Source organism: Anser cygnoides, chromosome 1 (assembly GCF_040182565.1).
Source record: "Anser cygnoides isolate HZ-2024a breed goose chromosome 1, Taihu_goose_T2T_genome, whole genome shotgun sequence".
In the NCBI taxonomy this organism is placed as follows: Eukaryota; Metazoa; Chordata; class Aves; order Anseriformes; family Anatidae; genus Anser; species Anser cygnoides.
In genome coordinates, this window is record NC_089873.1 from 79,884,324 (window position 1) to 79,904,488 (window position 20,165).

Here is a 20,165-nt window from a genome sequence, read left to right on the forward strand (position 1 = left end):
AGCCGCAGGGTGACTTATGAAAAGCTCTAATGGCATGATATGGTAGTAACCAGCTGTTTGTACAGTGGGGTTAAACTACCTAAGGGGCATAATGCTTTCACTTGCCTTTTATCCACCTGTGGATCATAAGGTACAAGTTCATCTTTATTCAGTTTCTTAGGAGCTGCGTTTTTGAGGAGTCAAAGGCTGGTTGAGGACTTTGCTGGCAGTGCTGTTATATAATCAGTTGGAAGGTATGCTGAGCTACCTCTTTTAGAGGCAGAATCTAAACTAAAGGCTTACAGAGCCTCAGCACCATAGAGGGGAACCTCTATAGGTAAGTTTAATTTGCTTCCCACTCTTTGGATAAGAAAATGGCTTATGAGCTATCAGCCTGGCGGTATTTGTGACTATTGCGTTTATTTGGGGGGAACAGAAGTAGTGTATTGCATTTGCAGTTTGTCAGTTCTGTAGCTACTGATTTTCTTTTTGTCCCTACCTGCTCTGTATTTTGGAAAGGTGAACATTTCCAGATGCTTTTGTGTAAGTGACAGGTGGTGGAAAGACAGGACTGTAACTCAGATTTCATGGGTGACATGGAAACTGCTGAATTATCCTATCGACTTCTGTCTGAAGTGTGGGACTTAGTTTTGCATACAAATTCTTCTGACAAATTTGGTCCTTTATTTGCATAGTCTTTGTTTATGTATGTATTTTTCCGCCATTTGTAGGAACACAGTAAAATAGGTGGGATACAGTAGGATCAGCTTCTAGTGCAGGTCCATTGAATTTGCTCCCTTTCACTTTTTCTGGGTGAGTATCCTCCAGGTATTATGGTGGATACTTTTCTAATGGACAGAATGTAATTGTTCTGATTTTTCTGTAAAGTAGTTGTTGAAGAGAACCAAAAAAAGGTAGGCCTAAGGTAGGTCAATGTCTGGTCTATATTACACCATTCATCTATTAAGAAGGAAGAGAGAGTGTTTTGTAAAATCTAAGTCTTGGTCAAAATTCACATGGTTTCATTGGAAGGCTGGTAAGCTCTGTGTAGCCTTAGGATCTGTTTATGACTTCATATCTATCTCTTTTGCAGAAGGGAAAAAAGTGTGTTGTCATGTAGTTGGGTATATTTATTATGGGCAGATTAAATGAACCTATACTTAACCTGTTATACTAACACCTTATATATTAATGAAAAATTTCTTGCAGTAAATTTGTTCTAAGTTTAGAAAGATTAGTAATGATTTTTTTTTTCATTATTATTAGTGACAGTTTGGTTAAGCAAATTCTCCTGAGGATAGCCTTCTGTAACCTCCAGAGATGGCAGCTGTTGCAGGTAATCCAAAATTAGTATTCAGTATGTTCATTTTGCTGTCTTTTGACTAACAGACTTGATCACATGATGCTATTTATTGTTCTTTATATGAATTTAATGTATGCAGAAAGGAGTGTGTCAGCTCTATGTTGTTACACATTGCCCAGAAGGCCAACTGCATTCTGGGCTGCATCAAAAGAGGAGCGGCCAGCAGGTCAAGGGAGGTGATTGTCCCCCTCTGCTCTGCCCTTGTGAGGCCCCACCTGGAGTGCTGCATCCAGCTCTGGAGCCCCCAGTACAAGAAGGATGCGGAGCTTTTAGAATGGGTCCAGAGGAGGGACACAAAGATGATCAAGGGGCTGGAGAACCTCTCCTACAAAGATAGGCTGGGAGAGCTGGGGATGTTCAGCCTACAGAAGAGAAGGGTGACCTCATCACAGCCTTTCAGTACTTAAAGGGGTCTTAAAAAGGATGGATAGTGACTCTTTACTTGGGTAGATAATGATAGGACAAGGGGAAATGGTTTTAAACTGAAAGAGGGGAGATTTAGATTAGAGGTTAGAAGGAAATTCTTCTCTCAGAGGGTGGTGAGGCACTGGAACAGGTTGCCCAGAGAGGCTGTGGATGCCCCATCCCTGGAGGTGTTCAAGGCCAGGCTGGATGAGGCCCTGGGCAACTTGATCTGGTGGGTGGCATCCTTGCCCATGGCAGGGGGGTTGCAACTGGGTGATCTTTAAGATCCATTCCAACCTGAGCCATTCTGTGATTCTATACTTCAGATGTGAAGGAAAAGGTCTTCATAAGACAGTAGAATGGTTTGGGTTGGAAGGGACCTTTAAAGATCACCTGGTTCAATCCTCCTGCCTTTTTTTTTTTTTTGAACTGAATAACTTTTTGTTTCTTGGATTAAAAACTAAAATGTAAGTAGGTTTATCTGGCCAAATGACTTGGCTTTCAGTGCTTTGACAGTATGCTTCATATTTTAAGACATTTTCAACTCATTCCTGCTGAATAAAAGTGGGCATTTTGGAAGACAAGTATCCCCATTTTGTGCCATTTATAATGAGGATATCTTTTTCCATATGAATCACTTTTACTCCCATAAGCAAATTATTGTATCTGCTATGTTTGGGCCAAACCTAGTTATTTTCGAGGGAAAAAAAAGAAAAGATATTTCTTATGCTTTTCTAACCTGTCTCGGAAGTGGTGGTATGCGTTAAATGTTAATTACTTCTGTGAACCTGTGGGCCCAAGTTCTGGAACACAGTCCATAATTCACACAGATGCACATAAGGATGTAAAAAGGCAAATCCCTGCCAAGGATTCACTTATGTAAGTCAGCCTTTTGGGGAGTGTTTGCTTCAGCTTTTTCCGATTTAAACAGTGTGTGTTTGTAAAAGCTTTTGTCCTGCATGTTCAAACCTTGACATTTAGCAAATGCTCTGGTACTGCATAAGAAGGGAGATCTGGATGCAAGAAATAGAGCTTTCTGCTATTACCCCTATTTCCATCTTCAGAAGACCTTTGCTTGCTGAGTTTAATGTTGATTCTTACATGTAAATGCTTTCTGCTAAAAATGTGCTAACATTGTGCTCACATTGCAAATGGCTGGATGGCTGGAGTACTGCTTTTGTGCTCATTGAAGCTCTTTCAGCTTTAATATCAGGCAAATGCAATTTGCTTTTCATTGTTCAATATAAATCTGCAGAAAAGAAGATAATGGCAAGCATTTCTCTGGTGAGACACCACTTCTGAGAAACTAGGTAGAGGTGATTTTTTTCTCTATTAGTTATGTTTCATCTCTCTCATATACTGTATCGGAGATGACAACCTAGAGTATATATTTCTTAAATTAATAGGTCATATAAAATCACGTATGTTGTTAAGCCTTGCTAAGTATTTTTACATGGTACGTACAAAGATTAAGATCGTGTAAACTTAACTGGTAGGCCTATCATGCAGTCTTTTTCTCTAGATGCTGTTTATTTTTAATTTCAATTGTTCTTGATCAACACGTGAAATACAATGCCCTTCAAAACTGTGATTAATAGTCACTATTTTGCCTTCATCCTGTTTTCTCTTCAGTGCTAGAGGAGGAATTGCTTTCCATTGAAAATGAGCTGCAGGCAGTGGAGATGCAGATTCAGGAGCTTCTGGATAAACAGCAAGAACTCATTCAGAAGAAGACAATGTTAAAAGGGCTGATAAAGAAGTCCTCAGGAGACTTGGAGGCAGGGGGAAGTAAAGAAACCGAAACCTCAGCTGAAGCGTGGAACAAAAAAGGTTTGGACAGTCAAATTCAAATATTCTGGCACAGAGGTAATCTAATTCAGTATGGGAAAAATGTGTTCATACAGAGTTTTGTTTGGATAATGATATTGTTCCATTTCATTTTGTTCAGCTGGGGGGCCTGCCATCTTAATTACATGGGTTAATATTTGTACTTACCTCCCTGGACATTCCTTAATACTAATCTGAGTTCTTATGGACAGAATTATGACAAGAATGGCCTGTTATAACTACTTTTATTCTTTTCTTGTTGCAAAGTCACAGCTTGATTGGAGTTGCTAAAAGAATCCAAGAGCAAATCTGCATGTATTGCAATACTTATTTTTAGATCAAAAATAATCACGGAATAATTAGTCTGGATATTTTCAGGATTTGTTAATAAGTCTTGCACTCCTGAAGATACTTTGCACTGTCTCTCTGTTTTTTCTTGCTTCAATGGGTGGTTTCTCCTGTGGGTTATTTAGCCCCACCATTTTACCTAATGATGCAAATCAGATGGATGCTGACTGCTGAAAGTCATGGATGCTGACTGCTGAAAGTCATGTAGCATGCGTTATTACAGTAGAGTTGGTCCAACTTACAAGTGTCCCATGGTGGTGTGAGGGCTGCTCTTCTTTTGGAAGTTCCATCTTTAAAATTAAATATTAACTGAAGTCCTAGATAGCTGATGGGTCTCGACTGTGTTATTCCTGGCAAATTCAATTTAGATCTTTTTATTATTTTCCTCCTCTTTTACTTCACGTGTAATTTGGAAGTGCATTGTTAGTTCCTGTCTGTATCTATTGTATATAGCTTTGGTGGGTTTTTTTGTTTGGTTGGTTTGGTTTTTGTTTTGTTTTGTTTTTTGTTTTGTTTGTTTTGTTTTTAAATGAAATTGATTTTGTAGCCTAACCCATATTTGTCCAAGTCTGGTAAAACATTAGGCGCATATTGATACTTCATAATTGCAAATCACTGCTTTTGAAGAAATTGATATGTTTTGGGTGTCTTTGTGCCTTGTTCTCTCCTTCTAAGCTTAAAAACCTAACACCTTTTTAATCAGATGCTGCATATTTACATATAGAATAAGAAGTACAGCTAAATTTGGTCTCAGTATAAAGCTTGCTGAAATCATTGGGAAGCTTTTCTTGTTTTCAGAGAACTTTGGAACTTAGCTGTGATCTCTGTAAATTAGGAAGCTATGCCGCCTCAGGTCCCAGAGTTAATTCTTGCATTGCTTGCAGTGGGGACTGGAATTCCCACAGTTTTTCTGTAGCTTTATTTTATTAATAAGAAAATGGTTAATATGCATCCTGGTGCATCTGAAATTCAAGTTTTGAAAGTATTATCTCTTAAAATGGTGCAGTCTGTAACTCTTCTTAGGGAAAAAGAATAAAACTGTTATAAACACATTATTATTTTGGGTGATTGCCCTCCCCCCCTTTTTTTTTTAATGCTTATTATCTCTGGAATATATGGAACAAGTGATAACCCTGCCTTCATTATTCTCTTTGTAATTGCTGCATTTGTGTGAACGAAGCATTTGGGCAATTTAATAGTAAGGCTGCTGTAGGAGTTTTTGTCTTTTTTTTTATTATTTTCAGAGTGAGTTTCTCATTTCCATTTAATTTTCAACTAGTCAATTGACTAGATCGTTAGCATTTTAAAGTCCTTCATGTGCTTATGAGTTCTTAGTATTAGTTCACATTTACATGCATGAAAGCTTTTAGTCTGGAGGTAGATTGTGTTTACATTTTCATAGGGTTTCCAAAGGTATAATTTCTAGAAATCAGTTTATACAGACTCAGTTTGTGTGTGCCCTTATTGAATCTTTGAAAACTTTCACATATTTGAAATTATATCACTTTCAGATCTCGTTATTGTATATGTAAATTACCGTTCCATATGTTTTAAGAAAGTAATTATAAAATGCATTTTTTTTTTTCTTAACAGATTTTCCATGGTATGAGAAGATAAAAACTGCACTGCAGAGCAAGTTTAAACTCCAGAAGTTCAGGTCCTTGCAACTTGAAACAGTAAATGCTGTAATGGCAGGAAAGGATGTATTTCTTGTCATGCCTACAGGTGGTGGAAAGAGCCTTTGTTATCAGTTACCAGCTGTCTGTTCTGATGGTATGTAAAGGGAGGAAACATCAAATTGTTTATATATTGTAGTTACTCTCTTCTGTAGCTATTTGAAGAATGCATGTGACGTTGGAGTCTGATATAACAATATATGGGGGTGAGGGAAAGAATGAAGATTTGAGGGAGAGATTTACTGGAAATACTTGTTTTGTTCTTTTTTTTTTTTTTAAATTTATTTTAAGGAGCAATAGCACCTTTAAAACAGATGTGCCATTTAGATGTGATTTAAATTTAAATAATTTATTTAGGTTCCTGTCATTACTTTAAAAAGTTTCCCTAGTGTTTAAAAACATAACACTTTGTCATTAGTTTTTTCTTTGCCTCTTAATTCTATATACAGCTTGTAAATTATTGAAGTATGGATACCTGTTATTTTTCTGTTCCATTCTGAAGTTTTAGATCCAGATTATTTGGGAGACACTCTGTATATTCATTTGTAAAAACAAGTATTCAGTTGTAGTTTTCATACTTTATTTTTTTTTTTTTTTGAAAAATAACCCATCAGTTGCTTGGAAAGATCTAACCTACCAATACCTAGCATTGCTTAGTTATGTGTTACCTCACGACACAGCTGTGAATCTAACTTGCTTTGCTTTGTATATTAGTTCTTATACTTTGTTGCAGCACAATTTTTTGTGGTCTGGATTCTAAGAGAACGTTCATGTCAAAGGCAGTTGATCGAATATATCCGTATGTGACCTATCGCTCTCTTATCTGTCTAGGAGAGGAATCCGCTAGTAAGCGTGAAGTTTAAGCTCCTGTTGCGCAGTTCTTACAGAACAGGATTGATGTAATAGTTTTTTTCATTTGCTTGTTTTTAAATGTATTTGAGATGACAACATTCAAACAATGCTTCAGATGCCACAAATAATTTATTGTTACAGGTTTCACACTCGTTATATGTCCTTTGATATCACTTATGGAAGATCAGCTTATGGTTCTGGAACAGCTTGGCATTTCTGCAACTTTATTAAATGCTTCAAGCAGTAAGGTATGATTAACTGCCCAATTTTGATGCCTTTTTATGAAATACATGCTGGTGTCTTGCCTCTGTTCTTGTTATTTATGAATGCTGAATGAATGGCATGGTTTTAGCAGCTAATGCCATTCTGTCAACAGTATCTTGCCAGATATATGCTGTGGTATGGATAACATGATCGAGTTTAGCATTACAGAATCACAGAATTGTAGGGGTTGGAAGGGACCTCGAGAGATCATCGGGTCCAACCCCCCTGCCAAAGTAGGTTCCCTAGAGCAGGTTGCCCAGGTAGGTGTCCAGACGGGCCTTGAATATCTCCAGAGAAGGAGACTCCACAACCTCCCTGGGCAGCCTGTTCCAGTGCTGTCACCCTCACCGTGAAGAAGTTCTTTCTCATGTTGGTGTGGAACTTCCTGTGCTCCATTTTTTGACCATTGCCCCTTGTCCTATTCCCACAAACCACTGGAAGGAGGTTGGCCATATCCCTCTGTCTCCCACACTTAAGATATTTGTAAACATTAATAAGATCTCCTCTCAGTCTTCTCTTCTCAAGGCTGAACAGACCCAAGTCTCTCAGTCTTTCCTCACAGGGCCTGGAGCCATCTTCCCTATATTATCTTTGTTGCCCTCTGCTGGACTCTTTCCCGAAGATCCCTGTCTTTTTTGTGCCAGGGAGCCCATAACTGGACACAGTACTCCAGGTGAGGCCTGACCAGGGCAGAGTAGAGGCGGAGGATCATCTCCCTTGGCCACGCTCCTTTTTATGCATGGCAGGATGCTGTTGGCCTTCTTGGCCACCAGGGCACACTGCTGGCTCATGGAAATTTCTTGTTTTCTTGTTTTAATAACAAGAACACATTTAAGCTAACATCTTTCAGGGAATAAATAGATTTAATGGGGCTATTTAAAGGATGTGAGCTACCTTTGTTTGGTGTTTATTCTGTTTTTACTCAGTTTCTAGATTTGAAAGAAGGTTGGAGGAGGTGATTATTATTATCTAGTAGTGACATGGTGAGGAATGCAGGCTTTTACTTATCTTACTTTGGGATGGTAAACTGATCCTGAGACCAGCAAGCAATGTATTTCCCGGTCTGTTATTAGTCAATTGCTTTTCATAGTGAAATATTTTTTTTCTTGATTGACAGGAGGCCGTAGTCATTAAATTGCACATGAGAGTGTGTTTGGTAGGGAAGTGGCCTGATGCAACTTGCCAAACTTAGAGTGAGCTTTGAGGTAGAGCACCTTGAAAATTCAGTAATAGAAGTTACGGTTGGTACTTGTAGTACCACAGGTTTGTTTGGTATGTTATAGCTTAATGGGAAAATGCAGATAGTACACGCTTAAACAAAGACAAACTTTCAATAGTTTGCTATTTCAAGGTCCTGCAACAAATTTTCCAAGTATAAAAATGAATGTTTTATATGTAGTGATCAGCTGCAAAGACTTACAGTAGCAGTAAATACTATGTAACAGTTTATCAGTCTGTGTTAATCACCCCCCTTTGAATTGTTAATAACCTCTTAAGAATCTTAGCAGTAAGCAACTTCAGTGTGTTGCTCTAGTTTGTTCGCCTTTGATTTCTCCTTTTGTTTTGAACAGGAACACGTGAAGTGGGTTCATACTGAAATGCTAAACAGAAATTCACAACTGAAGCTCATTTATGTGACCCCGGAGAAGATTGCAAAAAGCAAAATGTTCATGTCAAAGCTAGAGAAAGCTTACCAAGCGGGGTGTCTTGCTCACATTGCTGTAGATGAGGTCCACTGTTGTAGCCAGTGGGGCCATGACTTCAGGCCTGGTATGCTCATTAGTAATCCAGTATGCAGTGTTATTCAGGCATCAATAAATACTAAGTTAGGCCTGGAATAAAGCCAAGTTCTTTCTTCACTTGTTAAATAAGTACTTCCATACTTAGGTATGGCAAGAATCTGTGTTAGCTCATGGACTTTTAATTCGCAAATGGCTCTGTCCTTGTCCAGGAGCTAAGTTCATGCAAGTTGCAGCAATTTCATTATACATTCTGCTGTCAATATCCTGAAAAGCTGCTAATGAAACTGTTTTCGGCTGCCTCCTGTAATATAGCCAGTACAGTCATCTTTAATCTGCTACAGGAAAAAAATGGGTAATTTTTTATACCACTCTTTTGGCACTCTGGATGAGGTAACGAATTTCATTCTAGGATGCCAAGGCTCATAATCTGATAAGATATCTGCATTAGAGGTGATGATAATGTTTTGGAAATTCATGTGATATATTTTAATTGCTTCTAAAGCAGTTTGAAATAAATGCCCTTGATTTTCGGGGAAAGAAAAGGTGCTTCAGATTGTTTCTTAACTTGTCAGTTGTAGAAAACTAACTTACTGTCTCTTTGCCTTTAAAAGAAAAACTTTGATTTGGTGCAAAAATAACTGTGAAGTCAACCTTTGCAGTTTTGATTTTTTTTAAAAAAAAAAGGTGTCTGAGCAAAGAGCTGGTGCAAGTGAAACAGGCAATGTGGAATTTAGATATGTATCTCTGGCTGCATTTCTGTTTGGAGGCAACAAGTCATTGTCAGCACTGAGCCTTTTAAAATATTTCCTTAGTATAGTCTTTATTCAGTATTTTTTTCAAATTCCACATTGCTTGTTTCTTATCAAAGCTGTATTTACAAAAAAAAAAAAACAACCCTCTTCTTAAAAGCAGACTTGCAAAATAATCTGAATGTTGGTTAATGCAATGCGACTTAAATTTTTATAATTTTTAAGAAGTTCTATTTCAATGTTTTGCCTTTTGAATTGTGACTTCTATAAAATTCAATTAGAAGAGAAGGTAATCATTTTGTTAAGTACAACCTTCTTATTACTTCAGTTGGATATATAAATTAGCTCTGTGGTAACTAGCAGTAATAGTAATATCAGCAACATTTATTGCATTATTATCCCATATAATACTATCAAGATGAATATCTTTTTTTTAAACTTTGGATCTGTGGGATAAGACATTTTCCTTTCCCCTTTTTGTATTCTTGCTTAGACTACAAGTCCCTTGGTATCTTGAAAAGACAGTTTCCCAATGCTCCCTTGATTGGGTTAACTGCAACTGCTACAAATCATGTTTTAAAGGATGCTCAGACAATTTTGCATGTTCAGAAATGCATTACTTTTACTGCATCTTTCAACCGGCCCAATCTTTACTATGAGGTATGTTCTTATTACCTGTTTGTTGAACTGTATCACAGTCATGTTATCTTCTGTAAGTTGCAGCTGATGAATTTCAGGATAGATTGCCAATTACCCATTTTCATAATATATAGCTTGCAACTTAATGACGGTGTTGTTTAATGACTTGATCTGAACTTGCAATCATCTGCATAGGAATGTGGGCTGCCCAGTTCTCTGTGAGCAAGGCTTCACAGACAGGGCTGTGTACAGGGGAGAGGAGGGCAGCAGGCTCAGACTGCTGCAACTTATTGGAAAGTATGTCATATCATTGCAAAAATGTGTGAATTATTGTGTTGTACTGTATTTTCAGTCTGGCTGTATCTTCTTTCATTGTTCTTTGTGGGAAAATTTGTGGGCTTTTGAAGTATGGTAATTTTGGTTAAATGACAGAGCAGTTGTATTTATTGTACTGGGAGAAGTAGGGTGATAGAATTGTTTGACAGATTGTTTACCAACTTGAAGAACTCTCTGACACGTGTGTATTTTCCTCTGAGGTTCGGCATAAACCTTCAAGTAATGAAGATTTCATTGAGGACATTGTTAAGGTCATTAATGGAAGATACAAAGGGCTCTCAGGTAAACAGTGTAAAAGCATGTTATTATTTATAATCTTCAGCATTATAGGAATGACTTCAAATGATCATATAGAAACATACGGAGAAACATATAGAGAAATTCCACTTTCACCTTACATTGAACAGTCAACGTTAAAAGAGATGAAACTTAGTAAGATCCCTACCTTGAGTAATTAATCTTTTCATTCTTTACTTGTATCTTCTGAAGTATTTAAATATAATGTTGACTTATGTAGGACAATGTTTACATAGGTAAGAATAATAGCAATTTTTAAGACAGTAAAAACAAATCTCAAAAAACTTCTGTATGTTCTTACTTCATTCCCATATAGTATCTGTGTTAGTGTAGTTAATACCTTTAACAGTTCTTTTTCATATGTGATCATAAAATTAATGTATTACTCAGTGCCCGGGATGGATGGATGATGGGGTGAATTGTGCTTCTGTGATGAATGTAGAACTGTAAAAGCTGGACTTTATGCAACCAGTAGAATTATGTACTGCAAATCAAGAGGGCAGTCATATTACAAAGGCAACAGGACCCAGTTTTCTGGAGCAGCAGTCAGTCCCTGTCTCTGCTGTAGAACTCTGTGGCTGTAATGGGCAGCTCCCTGTGTACAGAACTGCACTGAAATTATTACAAACTGCATGGCTTTGTGTGTAATTGTAGACAGCCCAAACTGACTAATGACAAAAAGTTGATTTAACTGAAAACGCATGAAGTTCATCTGAAACATCTCACGTGAGATCTCAGATGTCATGAGGGACATGATGGAACCCTTTAATAAAGGGACCACTTTACATAAGCACTAACAAGCATTGTCTACCTTGAACATTGATAGAATACTGCCATGATTATGCAGATTGGCATCCATATTTTCTCTTCAGTCTACAAGCCAAAGCTGGAGACTGAACTCTTTTTCTCTGCAGTAGGAGAAAACCCTAAAAGATAAGTAAGCCACTTTTTGCATAGTGTAGGAAGCCTGTTAGGAGGACTTGAATATTACCTTTTGCCTATTTTGTCTTTTTCAAATTGATTATTTAAATTCCATTCATGGCTACCAATACCAGATGTTGAATAGGCATGAGGACCACTTACTAATTTTTATTTAATTTTTTTTTCTCCTTAAGTATTGGGGATTGTTTTGTTGTCGTTGTTTTTTAATATTTTTGAAGACATACAATAAGGCGTCTTTCACTTTTGTGCAGGAATAGTGTACTGCTTTTCTCAGAAGGACTCTGAGCAAGTTACTATGAGTTTGCAGAAACTGGGAATCAAGGCAGGGACATACCATGCAAATATGGATGCTAAATATAAGACCAAAGTTCATAAAGGATGGGCAGCAAATCAAATCCAGGTTAAGTAGATACTTTTCACAGACTTCTGTCTCATTTAAACAAATTGTGTTTTAGTACCTTGATGGTTTCTTAATCTTATTTCAGGTTGTAGTGGCAACTGTTGCTTTTGGCATGGGAATTGATAAACCTGATGTGAGGTTTGTAATTCATCATTCCATGAGCAAGTCAATGGAGAACTACTACCAAGAGAGCGGACGTGCAGGTATTGTAGTAAACAGCATTTGCAAAGCATCAGCTGACATCTATTTAACCAGTAAAATTGTTCTTTCATTTCAGATACATGTGCATGTCTGTGAGTTGGGCTACAAAGTGTATAACTCCACTGTGCCTCTACTTAGTCTTTAAAGCAGATACAAAAACCATTCATGATCTGAGGCCTCTGCACTGTAGTGTAGCAAAAATAACTGAATATCTAGCCCATTACTCAGCATTTTTTGGGATTACTTGATTTTTGTGGCATCTGTGGCATACCAGAATAATTCCCTGATGTGACATTGATTAGATTTGTCACAGAAAGGATATTGTTTTCTTTGCATAGCAACTGGGATGCATAATCTGCTCAGATTTTCTGTAGATGGTGTATGATCTCTCTGAATTTTACTGGCCACAGAAATACAAGTGGGATGGGGAGCCTGAGGGTTAGAATTTTAAGGGTTGACCAGTGTATAGCAGCACTAAACAGCTGGTGTAGCTTTAAAAAAAAATTGTGTTTTTTGTTGTTGGATGTTCGGTTTTTGTTTTTTTTTTTTTAGCTTGTGCTCACTCTTATTTTTTCAAAGACAGATATGTGAAAGAAAGCCTTGTAAGGACCAAGAAGGGCAATTGGTTGAGATGTTAACTGTGCTTCTATGATAGAACTTGGCTTCAATGTTGGCTGAAGAAATATAAAAGCTGTCAAAGTTTTTGGGAGTTTGTATATGCTTGCACTAGAATCTGGTTACTTTTAGATAGTGCTGGACGTAACAGGAAGTATAGAAATAGGTGAGGCAGGGGTCTTACAGGTGCTAAATAGTTATTTCACAGTGTTTATCAACTTAGGGTGATTTCAACAAGCTTTTATCTGCTTCCTTTTTACATAATTTTATTTAAATGGGATTCTTCTGCAGGGGGTGGAGGGTCATTAAGCACTCCTGTTCACCTGCCTGAACGTATCACTTAGCTTATGAAACTTGCCTTTTTCCTCCAACTACCTATCCAAGTGAAGTAGTTCCTTTCTGTTTTATGTTAAACTTCTAGAAAGTGTTCGTTCTTCAGGCCTTCTCAGCTCTCTGGATCTTGCAAACATTAGGAGGGCACCCATCACATCATCAGGAGGGGTGGCCAACAGGAAGGAAGAGATGATCCAAGTTCAGCTATAGAAGGCACAGTTAGTTTTAAATTGAGTAATTTGTCAAATCATAAATAATTCTCTCTTCATTTGTTATCATGAATACATAATGAGATATTTGAAGGTCACAGTGTCTTTTAATCAAGTATGAATTAGGCTTCAATATATATTTGGATAGAATTTTCCAAGAGATGTAGGGTGAGGAAGTGGTGGTTGCATTGATTTTCAGTGTCACAGTAATATTGTATTTTAGTTGTTTAAGAATCTGAATCTTTGTGTACTATTTTTAGTTTGCTTGATTCTGTAGTTGTAGAAGACTGTTCTAAATATATTTTCTTTCTAGTCTGTATCATGCTATGTTCTGTTGGCTGATTTATTATGCTTGATAGTCTATTACATTGGTGTACTCTATGGGGGCTGCAGAAGCCAATGCAGATAAGAGTGGAATTTGTACCAGAAGATGCTTAAACTCTACGTTTTGTGTTTGTTTTAATGCATTTCAGGTAGGGATGACCAAAAAGCTGACTGCATTTTGTATTATGGTTTTGGAGATATATTCAGAATCAGCTCAATGGTAGTGATGGAAAATGTAGGGCAAGAGAAGCTGTACGATATGGTGTCTTACTGCCAGAATGCAAGCAAGTAAGTTACTATAGTGGCTAGGTTGCTTAGGTTTTAAATAGGCTAATTTTGTAGTTTGTTTTTAAGGCTATTTAACAACAAACAAACAGCACAGTGTAGAAACACTGCCTTTGTAACAGAGTCTTGAGTTTGGGGTTTGTAGTTTGGCTGCCTACTATGTGTACTCTTACACATAACTGAATGTTGATACGTTGCTTGTCAGCTTCACGATAATGGTCTGGAAGCTGTTACATTGACATAAAATATCTGTCAACAAACAGCGTTTGGATTTCAAATCCCATTCAGAGCAAGTACTGGAACACTGTGTTTTTTACTCTAAGGTAACAGTGTTTGATGGCTACAGAGGAATCCAGATGTGTTTAATGGTTTATCTGCTATACTGAGCTGTATTGAATACGTCATGGAAAACACTTCTGTGTTATAGATCATTCATGCATTCAACGCAGCCTTTGTTGGTCTCATTCTAAGAATCAGTTTATGTTATGAAAATTTTTTTCATTCTACTGGAATTGCAGATCATACTTATTTTTCTGCTTTAACAGAACTGTCCCCAGTGCAGTATTTACTATTACTGAAAGCTATTGATTACTCCTGTTAGCATGATTGACAGGGATACTATGTTGCAGTATTTGTCTTCTGATTTTCCTGAGACAATTCTTTATGCTGGTTTTGAGATACAAGCTTAACCAGAGGAACTTTTGCCATTTTCATGATTCGTAACACAGGTGTGTAAATTTATCTTCCATAGCCCCTCCTTGCTATTCCATTCTTTCAGGTGTCGCCGGGTCCTCATAGCCCATCATTTTGATGAAGTATGGGATTCTGCACACTGCAACAGAATGTGTGATAACTGCTGCAGAGAAAACTGTAAGTAAATTGTTTTTACAAACAAGGAGAGAGAACATGGAAAAGGTTAGCTTAAAAATAATCTAGTTTAAACCAACTGTAAGCAACTTCTGTAAAGCATGTTTAAGATACTGCCTGTTTCCAAGGTGCAACTTCTGTCATGAACATCAGTTTACAGTGATTTAGTGTTGCTAAATACAGGGTGTTTAGCAGGATACCTCCTAGGCTGGCTTTTTGCATGATGCCAAACACTTGGTATCTTTCAGACTTAGCAGTAAAATATCAAAGGATTTCAGTGCTGCGTGCTCATGAGTCCTGCATTTGTCAGGAGTGTGCATGTGATGCTTGTGTGCACTGAGCACACTAATTCAGGATTTTTCTGTGTGCTAGCTCTAACAGCACAACATCTGTCTGGCATGTGCTCTTCCTTTAGAAGAAAGTTAGGATTATAAGAGGGAAGGCATATGGGCCGGATATGCATGGAATTTGGGAGAGGAGCTGAAACAAACCAGTCTGCATGGTAGAAGAGGATGATTTCAGTAGAATGCAATTATCGAACACAAGTTCTTCCGTTTTGCCCACAGGCATCCTGGGGAATTACACTTTCTTTTTTCTTGTATACTTTTTGGAGGTAAAGTGGACAAAACAAAGATGTTTAACTTTTTTTGCATTATAAAGTTCTATTTATATAATAAAGTTGTTCGGCAAAATCAAGGCATAGGTGAAATTTATACCTGCCTCAGAGGTTGAAGAAAGTATGGATCTGGCTTGTACCCAAGACTTAAAGCTGCAATGTAGCGAAGTATAGTTGAAATATGTCCTGTTCTGCTGCTTTACCATCAGGGTCTCTTGACAGATAAGTGAGGTCTGAGGAAACCTAGGAGTAGTACTGGCTTTTCAGTAGTTAATTCTTAGTATTGGAGGAAGGTATTTGGGGTAATTCTGTGCCATGATCTGATCATGCAGTAGAAGCATGATCGTTATGTTCTGCTTGGATATGTGTGTTACTGCTGTGTAATAATTATTCATTATGAAGATAATCTGTACGGTGACATTTTTTCTCTCTTATTTTGTCAGTTAGTGTTTTGAGAGAAGAAATGCCTTGTGTATGTTCCTCAGTTTTTCTTTGACCTCTGATCTTTCCATAATAAGTATTATGGGTGAGGAAAATGAATCCAGTTGCAGAATAATATAGTAGCTACTGTACAAATATTATGCTTTGGAAGTGTTTCTTTGAAATAACTGGCGGTTTGTAGTGTAAACATTTGTAATATAAACCTGTAAACATGCTTGCAGGTGTTTTAATAACGAAGTAGAAAGATAAATGTAAATTTCACTGCAAGTATATCCTACTTGGACCGATGAAAAGTTACAGCTCCATTTGTTAAGTTATAGTTTAAAAAACAAACAAAAAAACACTGAAAGCATTGGCATTACATGGCACATATATACATATACAGAAAGATTTAGCTATACATGTAAAAGTGCTTATATATACACACCTAATATACATATGGATACTATCTAAATAACTATATGTGATGACTTACAATTTAATATTATGTCATTTTTACTTGTAGCACTTGAGAAAATGGATATCACAGGGTACTGCAGGGATCTAATCAAGATACTTGAGCAAGCTGAAAACATGAGTGAGAAACTCACTCCACTGAAGTTAGTTGATGCATGGTCTGGGAAAGGTGTATCAAAATTAAGGGTGGCTGAAGTTACTCCACCAAAGCTCCCTCGAGAGGAACTGGAGAGAATCGTTGCCCATTTACTGCTGCAGCAGTATCTGAGGTATGTATGGCAGTACTCCTTTCTTCTTGAACAACTAGTAGTCATTTTTCTTTATTGCCATGTTGTTTCTCTACAATATTAATGGATATATTCCGTAGTCTTGTATTCAGAACTGTTTAATGTATTTAAAAAAAAAAAAAAAAACTACTGTATTTCTACATGAAAATGTTAAAATAGAAATGTAGGAATACTCAAAACACTGCATCTCTCACAATTTTAAAAAGTTGGGGTCTTCTGCAGTTAGAAGTCTGCAGGAAGCTTCATTCCAGAGAAGTCTGCTATTTATACTGAATATTATTTACATGCCATGGATAAGCAAAGCAAATGGGATTGCCCATATAGAGTTTAAGTCAGGACAGGCTGGCTAATGTGGAGAGTGGTATTCAGAAATTTTAAGAAAGCATAGCGAAAATAACAGCAGTGCTTCTTGTGTAATCTAGTTTTCTGTGTCATATGTTTTTTTTTCCATATAGTTTCAGAAAATTCCAAGAATGTGCACAAATTGAACATTTAATCCCTTTATTTTTTGACTAGATTTTTTTGCATCCTTTTATGCAGCTGACTTTTTATACTCTAGAGAGAGTGAGCAGATGACCAATTACATTTTTTCCTCATTTTCCTGCATGTATTCCAGAAGACTGAGATGTGTGTGTGCATACGTATAAAAGTCCACAAATTAAACTATGCTAAGCATTGACCAGATTCACTCTAAATTAAGTGACTATCCGCTTGGCTAGGTAAGGCAGAATCAAGCTGCTGTTTGGAACATCAATCAGAAGGATTACCATACGTGTCCTGTTTTTTTACTTGCATGCTCTATCCTGACTTTGTTCTCAACCTTCTGTATAAAACTGATTTAATTTATACAGGGAAGACTTCAGCTTCACGGCATTTGCTACAATATCCTACCTGAAGATAGGACCAAAAGCGGGACTGCTGAAAAATGAGGCTCACCGCATCACAATACAAGGGACAACAAACAAGAAAAGTGTTCACAGGGTAATTATATCTGTACCAACTTGCTATATGTATACCTTTCCATTAGAGTTTATTTTAAGAGGTTGGCACCTGTTCAATTTATTTTGTATAATAATACAATCAATGGGATTTGAGATAGACATAATCTTCTCTTTTGCATGGGAACACTAAGAAAGAAAACCAACGTTAGAATTTGAATAGAATTGTTTATAACTTACAGAATAAACCATCTGAGTCTTCAGCTTCAAAAGGAAGTAGTGAAAATGCTCAGACTATTTCAGAGACTGTCCAAGATTCAGCAGTGAAGAAGTCACAAGAACGTAAGCGGCATAACTCTGGATCTAACTTAAAAGCAAAGAAGTTTAAGCTTCAAGCAGGTGGACGTGACCAGCCAGTAGTTCTTGACTGAGTTGTACAGTTGACATTTAGGATCTCATCATGTTTGCCTCTCCATGGACAATCCAGTGTGTAAGCTCGATTTGTGTTTTAGTAATGGTATTTTTGTGTGCTTTTAAAATTAAAATTTAACTTAAACGAGGATCTTTAAAATCCTCAAGTCTAGCAAAAGTCTTGTGGTTAAGGGAAAATTGCTTGATATCAAAATAATTGTGTGTATCTTACGATACAGCAATGACTACAAACTGTAAGTAATTATTATGTTGCCTTTATTAACTCTTTTGGAAGTCTAGTTTATAGAAACTACTGTAGTAAATATTGCAGAGTCACAGGTTGGAAGGGACTTCCAGAAATCTAATCCAGTCTTCTGCTCAAAGTGGTTCCAGTCAGAACAGTGTGCTCAGGGCTGCGTCCAGTTGAGTTTTGATTATCTCCATGGATGGAGATTTCACAGCCTCTCTCAGAACCTGCTCTTGTGTTTGAGCAGCTTCATGCCAAAAAAAGAATAAAGGAAATTTCTTAGAGCTAATGGTTACTTCCTGTATTGCAGCTTGTCTTTTGCCTCATGTCCTATCACTGTGCTCTTCTGAGAAGAGTCTGGCCCCATTGCTGCTATGCTCTTCCATTAGGTAGTTCAAGACAACAATCCCCTTCCACTTCAGCTTTTTTTCTTCTTAATCTGGAACAAATCCAGTTATCTCAGCTTCTCCTCCCCAAGTCCCTGGAAAGCTTCGCAGACCTCTGCTGGACTCAACAGTGTGTATCAGTTTCTTTTAGGGGGAAGTCCAAAAATGAACCCAGCACTGTAGCTATCATCTCACAAGTAAGTCACATCCATCAAACTGCTGCTTACATTCTTGGTAAATGTAGTCTACTGTGCAGTTGTTATCTGTGCTGCAAAGACACATTGCTGCTTCATGTTCAGTTTGTTACCTACTGAGAGCTTTGGTCCTTTACCACAAAGCTACTTTCTAACCAGTCAGGCTCAGGCCTGTACCATTGCTTGGTGCTACTACATCACAGGTGCAGGATTTCGCTTTTGGCTTTAACTTAAGGTTCCCTGTCAGCCCATGTGTCCAGCCTGCCTAGGTCTCTCTGAACAGCAGCAGCCCTGCCTTCCAGTGCAGCAGCAGGTCCCCCAGCTTTGGCATCATCTGCAGCCTGGCTGGAGTACACCCATCCCAGTATCCAGATTGTTAATGACCCTAGATTTTAACTAGTAAACAGCGACCAGTTGGACTTTGTACCACCAGTCTCAGTTCTGTGAATCAAGTGGTCTAGACAACTTTCTTCCTATCTTGTTGTATGTTTATCCAGTCTGTATCTCTGATGTTTCTAGCAATGAGAAAATTATGAGAGAGCATGTCAAGAGACTTGCTGAAGTCAAGGTATCCATCATCAATTGCTATCCCTGTATTTGCATGGGCAGTTAGCTCAGTCAGTTGGGTTGATCAGCATGCTTTGCTAAGGCGATGCTGACTGGCACATTCTGGAGATCCTCCTTTTTGAAGACAGGAGGGATGTTTGCAAGGAGGGAGGCAGGAAAACTGAATTCCACATTGAATGTTCTCTGGGCCTAAAGTTGAACATCGGAAGACCTTGATATAGTAGGTGCAAAGGGACAGAAGATAAAAAGAATTGTTGAGTTATTCTTACCTTGATGAATTTGGAAAAAAAAACATGAGTATTTGGTAACTGGTAAAGTCTTTTGCAGCTACCAAGCACTAGTGCTTTCTGTTCCACTTGCATTTGTCAGGGTTGGCAGCAAGAATAGCCTGGTTGAGACAATAAGCCTGAAGGAGCAGCCTTGTCTACACTTTCAATCCTGGTAACAACTGCTGGGCTTCTGTTCTGTTTATGCTTAACATTTAAGCAGTGCTTAAGCTCAAAGATACGAATGTCATGGTTGTGTATTAAAAGTATCTTTGAATACCTTGAAAGCTGAAAATAAGAGCCAACAGATAATGTCCTTTATGTGCTTTTAAATACTTAATACAAATTACTGTACTGATTCTTTGTACTCTTTGGCTACCATTAATGAAGTAGACACTGTATGTGCTTACTACTTTGTTAAAAAATTTTAAGAACTTGAGTAAATCTTAACACTTTTCTTGTTGCATTCAAATGCCTAAGGCTAGAACATTCATTCACAGATTCATTTGCTCTGACAATCAGAAGTAAATGCTAAGCTCCCACGAGCTTGTAGTTCTGGTGACTTCAGCTTTTTTCAAGTGAAAATTTAGCCCTTTCTTTGCCCTAGGGTTCCGTATTTCCCCTTTCTCCTCAACTAGAAAATGAGGTATATTGACACACTAATACCAGGACTACAAAATGTTGTTGGGTAAATTCATTAACC

General features: G+C 37.6%; 1 protein-coding gene across 9 annotated transcripts in view; it reads left to right on the top strand.

The window, feature by feature from the left end:
- Positions 1–20,165, top strand: part of RECQL (RecQ like helicase) — a 32,724-nt gene that overhangs the window by 663 nt on the left and 11,896 nt on the right. For 3 of the 9 annotated variants that reach the window (XM_067000828.1, XM_013195986.3, XM_013195988.3), the window contains exons 2-16: positions 153–316; positions 1,246–1,315; positions 3,380–3,613; positions 5,516–5,695; positions 6,592–6,698; positions 8,286–8,484; positions 9,699–9,865; positions 10,381–10,462; positions 11,671–11,819; positions 11,905–12,022; positions 13,651–13,789; positions 14,565–14,656; positions 16,216–16,435; positions 17,305–17,434; positions 17,634–18,344. In XM_067000828.1, coding sequence (XP_066856929.1) covers positions 1,300–1,315; positions 3,380–3,613; positions 5,516–5,695; positions 6,592–6,698; positions 8,286–8,484; positions 9,699–9,865; positions 10,381–10,462; positions 11,671–11,819; positions 11,905–12,022; positions 13,651–13,789; positions 14,565–14,656; positions 16,216–16,435; positions 17,305–17,434; positions 17,634–17,822 — 2,022 coding nt within the window. In that variant the 5' untranslated portion in view covers positions 153–316; positions 1,246–1,299 and the 3' untranslated portion in view covers positions 17,823–18,344. Of the gene's footprint in view, positions 1–152; positions 317–1,245; positions 1,316–3,002; positions 3,058–3,379; positions 3,614–5,515; positions 5,696–6,591; positions 6,699–8,285; positions 8,485–9,698; positions 9,866–10,380; positions 10,463–11,670; positions 11,820–11,904; positions 12,023–13,650; positions 13,790–14,564; positions 14,657–16,215; positions 16,436–17,304; positions 17,435–17,633; positions 18,345–20,165 lie in introns of those variants that run through there. The other 6 variants (XR_010832936.1, XR_010832935.1, XM_013195990.3 and 3 more) reach the window with 5 other exon arrangements.